Source organism: Leptodactylus fuscus, chromosome 8 (assembly GCF_031893055.1).
Source record: "Leptodactylus fuscus isolate aLepFus1 chromosome 8, aLepFus1.hap2, whole genome shotgun sequence".
Classification (NCBI taxonomy): Eukaryota; Metazoa; Chordata; class Amphibia; order Anura; family Leptodactylidae; genus Leptodactylus; species Leptodactylus fuscus.
Window position 1 is genome coordinate 42,279,150 of NC_134272.1, and position 7,058 is coordinate 42,286,207.

The 7,058-nt window shown below is 42.1% G+C and overlaps 1 protein-coding gene across 1 annotated transcript in view; it reads left to right on the forward strand.

Moving 5' to 3' along the window:
- The window catches only part of ANKRD44 (ankyrin repeat domain 44), a 62,574-nt gene extending 56,650 nt beyond the window's left edge, over positions 1-5,924 (forward strand). The window contains exons 14-15 of the mRNA XM_075285153.1: positions 4,752-4,842; positions 5,849-5,924. Coding sequence (XP_075141254.1) covers positions 4,752-4,779 — 28 coding nt within the window. The 3' untranslated portion in view covers positions 4,780-4,842; positions 5,849-5,924. The remainder of the gene's footprint in view (positions 1-4,751; positions 4,843-5,848) is intronic.
- The last annotated feature ends 1,134 nt before the right edge of the window (positions 5,925-7,058 follow it).

The following is a 7,058-nucleotide window of genomic DNA, read 5'->3' on the forward strand; positions in this document are numbered from 1 at the left end:
CTTCATTGAAAAAAAAAATGTATAATTACCAGTATACCTGGATTGGTCATGTGACTGCTCCAGGACACTTTCTGATAATCCGGTGAGGTTCTGTTTCACCAATTGCAAAACAGAACATCACCATTACTCTTCCCCCTCCCATATCCCCTGCAATACCAATCCTTCCTGTGTCCTGGGAATGGCTCCTCCCCCTCTCCGTGTCTTCTAGCTATGAGTGGAATAGGTTAGCCAGGAAGACGAGGTGGGTGGGACAGGCTAGTAATGGGCAGGATCGCTAGGCTAAGGAGAGACAGGGCAGGGTGGGAGGGGCTAGAAATGGGCAGGATCGATAGACTTAGTGAGATAATGAGGGTGGGAGGGGCTAGTAATGGGCTGGATCGTTAGTCAATGAGGGTGGGAGGAGCCAGGCTTAACGAGATGGAGGGTTCTGTAACAGAGTGAGAGAGGAGGGGGGCTGAGTGAGAGGGAGTTAGTGCAGCAGCTACACAGGAACTGCACAGCAGGAAGCTACAACATGTAAACAAACACAGAAGATGCAGCAGCTGCCAGAGACACCCAGAAATCACTCTAAAAACTACTAACAGTATATAGGTGTATTTATCAACCCATCACTAGCACTAACAGAACTTTATAAAAAAAAAAAATGTTTTCTACCCAGAAACCCCCTTTAAGGCCTACCAAATGGAGAACATGGTGCTAAATGTGTTTTGGTTTGCATCGTTATTAGTTCTTAAAGGGAGTCTGTCAGCAGAAAAAAACAGTACCTTGTAGGACTATTTCTACACTTTACCTTTCTTATTCTACATTGTAGCTTCATTTTCATCAAAATTAGCATTTTATTCTTATGCAAATTAGCTGAAAAGGACTATAGGTTTTTTTTCTCTTGCTGGGGCTTCATTCTCTGGGCTGGGGCTTCATAATCAGTCCTGGCAGGAGAAGAAACACTCCTAAAGCCCTTTTCCACTAATTTGCGTAAAAATAAAATCCTGATAAAAATTAAATTACATGGCAGACTAAGAAAGGCATCTTCGGAAAGTGTAGAAACAGCCCTACAAGGTAATGGAATTAATTTGATTCTGATTTTTCAGCTGACAAATTTCCTTTAATTTGGCTTTTCTGTACAAGAAGGCAAAGCTGTCAGACCAGCAAAGTCCTGAAATGGGGTAAAATGCTTTTTCATGGACATTTAGTCAACTTACAATACAGTACAATAAGTCACAATTGATATAATTGTACTGCCATATATATTATGAGAAAATTAATAAATAAAGTTTTCCCTGTCGCACTCTCAGTTTTCCAGGTATGTGCCCCGGGGGTGGAGATATCTTCCCACTGTCAGAAGAGCGTTCCTCATACCTCACCATCATTGTTGGAATGCCCCTCCTGACAGTACACATCCGTAGACTTGTAATGAGAGGACATTCCTCTCAGCTCCGCGTCATCACAGTGGCTTAAAGGGTCGAAACTGGGGATAGAATTAAGACAGTGTCCTTAGAAGTGGCTGAAAGCCTAACATATTTAGCAGCACATTGGGCCCACATGCAACGAGTAGCCAATGGAACGGTCACCTTTTACCATAGAATGCATGCAGTCCGTGCAGTACCGTACTGTATACTGTAGTGGTGCTACTGGTCAACATGTCAGTGCATGCATTTGAAAAATACAGGTGTTTTTATCATTGAAATTGTAATGCTCAGTAAATCACACAGTGCCGATAGGCAGTGTTTGTGGCAGTGTACTTATGTTACATACCTCCCTTGTGTAATTTTGAGTTAATTTATTTTTTTCTCTGTATGCTGCTGCTACAAAGCAGTGGTAAATTTTTCCTGTTTCTGAGCTCTGTTGCTGCTCAGTTTGTCAGATCTAAGCTATAGAATTTTGCTACCAGGTTGTGCTTCAGATCTGGTTCCATACTGTGGGTTGCCTTTGACTTCCTTTCTGTTTACTTCTTTGATCTGTTCTTTGCCTCTTTGACTTCTTTATTAACCTGGGCTTTGTTCCTGATGTTAACCTCTCTATGTCTAATGTTAGCATGATGACTGCAGTTGACAACTCCTGAATAGAGTATGTCTGCTATTGCTACCAATGTTACTGTAGGGTTTGCAGCTATGAGATTTCCTGAAAAAGAATCTTCTCTACAGAATACTTCCTCTGTTAGTTACCAGAAATTACCCCTTAAATTACTAGATTAAAAGTTTTTTTCTGAACAAAAAAAAAAATTATTTAAAAAAAAATAATAAAAAAAATAGGTCTGTTAATGATATTATTGGGTTAATAAGTGCACTCAGATTATGGGGTGGCATAACAGAGGCACTGTCTCCCTGTTTACATCTTGAGAGACAGATTTGCATATTCTTCCTAAGTGCACTCAAACACCTTTAGCAGTGTTTTAAGTGATTTCTATGTTTCTCTGGGAGCTCCTGGCATCCTCTACATTTGTTTACATGGGTAACTTCCTGTTCTTTTATCCTACAACTACCAAGATGCATTGCTGTTCACTCAGAGCTGACTCACACCACCTCCCCTACTCATTCCCTTCCTCACACCCCTCCCTGTTTCCCTAACTAGCCCACCCACTACTAGCCCTTCCTAACTAACACTGGAGATCCCTTCCTTCTATGGGGCCAACTCCTCCCCCTCTTGATGTCTGTCGGCACCTGTGCAATAGAGTTGGAGTGCTGGCAGGCGTGGATGTCAAGAAGAGGAGGAGACGTCCCCCGAGAAGGAAGTGATGTTCCGTGCCCAGAAGATCCGAACAGAAAGACAAGTAAAAATGATGGGGTGGGGGCTAGTGTTGGTGATGTTCCATTTCCAGAACATCATGGGAAAATCTGCTTGGGGCAGTCACATGACCAACCTAGCATTTAGGTAAATATACAAATATATAAGTGAGTTAGAAGTTAAATAGGGGGAGGGTGTTTGGCTTAGTGTAGAAGGATGATTTTATCCCGGACAACCCGTTTAAGTTATTATAAAGCCAGCATGAACATAGGTGTGGTTAAGAGTTGTGAAACATCCCAAACTTTTGCTTGTAAAATCCAAGTGTCAAGTGTCCTTTCCTGCTTTGTATGTTCCCTTTCTCTGGTGTTTTGTAATTTTATCATGTGTATTCACTTCATGGTGTGTCCTGTCATTTCTATCCCATTCCCATTCATGTCATTAGTGTTCAGTAGGGAGTCCTGGAGGCTACTGCTGTAAAGGAAAGATTTGTCAAAGTTGAGCTTTGGTTGATAGGTTTTTTTATTGCAGTAGATAAACCCCTTTAATGAAGGTCCTAGAGAGACTGGTCCTGACACACCTACGCCATCTAGTGAACTCCGCTCTGGCCCCCTCCAGTTTGCCTATCGGCCAGGCATTGGGGTAGATGACGCCATCATCCACCTTCTTCACAGAGCTCTTTCTTACCAGGAGAAACCCGGGAACACTGTGAGGATAATGTTCTTTGATTTCTCCAGTGTGTTCAACAACATTCAGCCAGGGCTGTTGAGGGAGAAGCTGAACCTTGGTGGTGTGGACCATCAGCTGTCCAACTGGATCCTAGACTACCTGACAAACCGCCCCCAGTATGTGAGAGCCTGGGACTGTGTGTCTAACACTCTGATTTGTAGTACGGGGGCACCACAAGGTACAGTTCTTGCCCCATTTCTCTTCACACTGTACACTGCTGACTTTAGGCACAACTCATCCAGCTGTTACTTACAGAAGTACTCCGATGTCCCTGCTATAGTAGTCCTTATCACTGATGGCGACGATAGGGAATACAGAGACTTAAACTGGGATTTTGTTGAATAGTGCCAGCAGAACCACCTCAGGATTAATGCTGGAAAGACCAAGGAGATGGTGGTGGACTTTAGTAAACGGAGAAGTGCTCTGACCCCGGTGGAGATCCAAGGAACATGCATTGAGATAGTCAGAACCTATAAGTATCTGGGTGTGCTCCTCAATAATAAATTAGACTGGGCTGATCACCTGGAGGCGCTGCACAGAAAGGGTCACAGCAGACTCTACCTGCTCAGGAGGCTGAGGGCCTTCGGAGTCCAGGGGGCACTTCTTAGGGCCTTCTTCAACTCTGTGGTTGCTTCAGCCATCTTTTTCGGTGTGGTCTGCTGGGGGAGCAGTATATCAACCAGGGACAGAAATAGACTTGACAGGCTGATCAGAAGGGCCAGCTCTGCCCTGGGGAGCCCCTTGGACCCAGTACAGGTGGTGGGTGACAGAAAGATACTGTCCGTGGTGACCTCCATGTGGGAGAATAAATCCCACCCCATGTATGAGACCTTGATGGCACTTGGCAGAACTGTAAGTGACCGTCTGCTTCACCCCAAGTGTGAGAAGGAGCGCTATCGCAAGTCCTTCCTACCAACCGCGATCAGGCTGTATAATCTACATCAGACCAAGCAAAGATCACTCCAGACAGAAAACTAATGATTATGACTATGAAGTCTTCCTTCTTTCTTCTTCTGTTCCTTAGCTGCTATGGACTCCTAGTATATCTGCTCTTCTCAGCTTATGTGTGTCTGCTTCCGTAATATATTACTGTGTATTATCCTGTATCTGTATTACTGTGCTGCTGTAACATACTGAAATTTCCCCACTGTGACACTATTAAAGGATTAATCTATCTTAATGCAAATGTGACTATAGCCTTATTCAAATGGTTAAAAATATATTAAAGAATGGCAATGTTTTAAACTTTTCCAGGACGCCACTTCATTATGCATCTGCTAATGCCCATTTTCTGTGTGTTGAAGCTTTGGTAAAAGCTGGTGCAAATGTTAATGAAACTGATGATTGGGGAAGAACATCTTTGCATTATGCTGCTGCTTCAGACATTGATAAGAGGTAGGAATAACACTTGTATATTTATTGACTATGACTCAAACTGAATGCATGTTTGATGGATTATAAGTTTAAGAAAAACATTACACTTTAGAAATATAGGAAATGAAGTACTGAAAAGAGAACATGACCCATCTAATCTGTCCTCAATTTATTTTTATTTTCATTGTATGCTATATCTTTATTCTAAACATCCTACATGCAGGACTTTGTGTCCGTGCAAAAAAAAAAAAATAAGACGCGCGTTATACGAAAAAGCCATTGAACTCAATGGCTAACTAAATTTTACATGTGTATTTTTACACGTGTAAAATGGACAGAATACACAGCGCGTAGACAGAATTCACGGAGTGTAAACTCCATGTGAAGGGGCCCTCAGTTGGCCACAGCTATATAGGACTGTAGTATATACTGCATCCCTAAGGGTTAGTTCAGACACAATTCTGCATGTGCATATTCCATCGCGGCTGCCGCCACGGCAAACTGGTGCAGTGCACAGCATCCCGTCGCGGCTTTCCGCTCCGGATTAGGCCTAAATGAATGGGCCTAGGCCGGTGCGTGCTGCCGTAAGGCAGACGCTGCAGCTGAATCAGCCGCAGTTTCCGCCTGAAGAAAGAGCAGGTAGTTTCTTTTTTCCGGTAGTGGCAACATGCCACTGAACGCTAGCGGTCTCCATAGACCACCTTTGTAAAAGGGCAGATTATGACGTGGATTATTCCACGCCAAAATCCGCCCCCTATTGCCCCGTGTAAACTAGCCCTAACAGGCAACTGGTTTTTTTTTTTCATATTTTTATATTTTCAGTACATCCTATGCTTATTTCCCACTAAACCATGTCGACCTCTTGAGCGATTCACATAAAGTGTCTAGAAAACAAAATTTTTTATTGCAAACTGAGAATAAGTTCTGGCACCTTTAGCTTCATGAATCTCTCCCATATGTGTCAAATGAATTTGCATAAGAATATGGTATATAGCCTATTATGTAAAGTAAGATATCTCCTTTAAAGGGCAAGAAAAATGCAGAATAACGATCAAGAAACAGCAGACATGTCTGACAAGATGACCATCGATGAAGAAGATGCAGGGAAGTAAGTGTGATAGTTAAACAACTGTTCACTTGTTTGCATGCCAAAAAGTCTTATTTATATAAAAGCTAGTAGAATACTATGTTAAGTTATTGGTTATGCCAAAGTAAAATTTTCAGTGTCACACTAAAATTGACATTTTGAGAGCGCTACAGTAAATCTTTTTTCCCACTTTAAATTTTTATTATTTTGGTATTTTACTAATTTGTCGTAACATTGATGTGAACAACTTTCTTTTTCATTTCAACATTTTTATTGATTTTATATATTCAGTACATATTATGTAGTACAAACTATTACAACTATTTTTTTAACTATTTTTTTTTTATCAAAAATTAAAATGTATGCACCTTACACAAACATCTAAAACATTTACACCAGGGGTGTAACTAATGGGGCAGCAGCAGTAGCGGCTGCCACAGGGCCCAGGACATTAAGGTTTTTTTTTGTTTTTTTGTTTTTTTTGATAGGCCGTTACTGGCTGGAGTAACTCCAGATGGTAACAAGCCCTATTTACTTACCGATCCTTGCAGCGGCCACTATGGGGTATAATACCTTGTGCAGTGGCCACTATAAGGTATAATAGTGCGCGCAGGAATGTTGGTGGGTTGGTCAGGGTCTTTAACGTCGGGGGGGGGATGTCAAAAGTTCACCACCCGACCCCGCCATTCCTAGTTATGCCACTGATTTACACCCAATTAACAACATAGTGCAGCCCTTCCCCCCTCCCTCTAGTGTAATTTACAAGTAGTTCATGGACAAAAGAGTAAAATTGGTTTCCAGTTACACAACTATCTATTGCAGTGCTTCAGTGATGAAAGCTCCCTGTATAGTAAGCATTAATGACAATTTTACTATGAAGTAGTTTTCGCCTGACCAATATTGCTGCTCAGTAAGGCAGCTTGCAAGCTACTGTTAACACTACAGTCTCCGGATCGTGGATTCTACATCTCCATATACGTCTATGCAGCCTGTAAAATTCACAGCTTTATGCACAAAGAAGTCTATAAAAATACTGCAGTGTGCAAGTATCCACTAAAGATACCAGACATGTTTTGTCAGTGCATGCGTGCGTGTACATGTGTTTGATCCATGTGTATGTATGCGTGTGTGCATGCATATGTGTATGGTC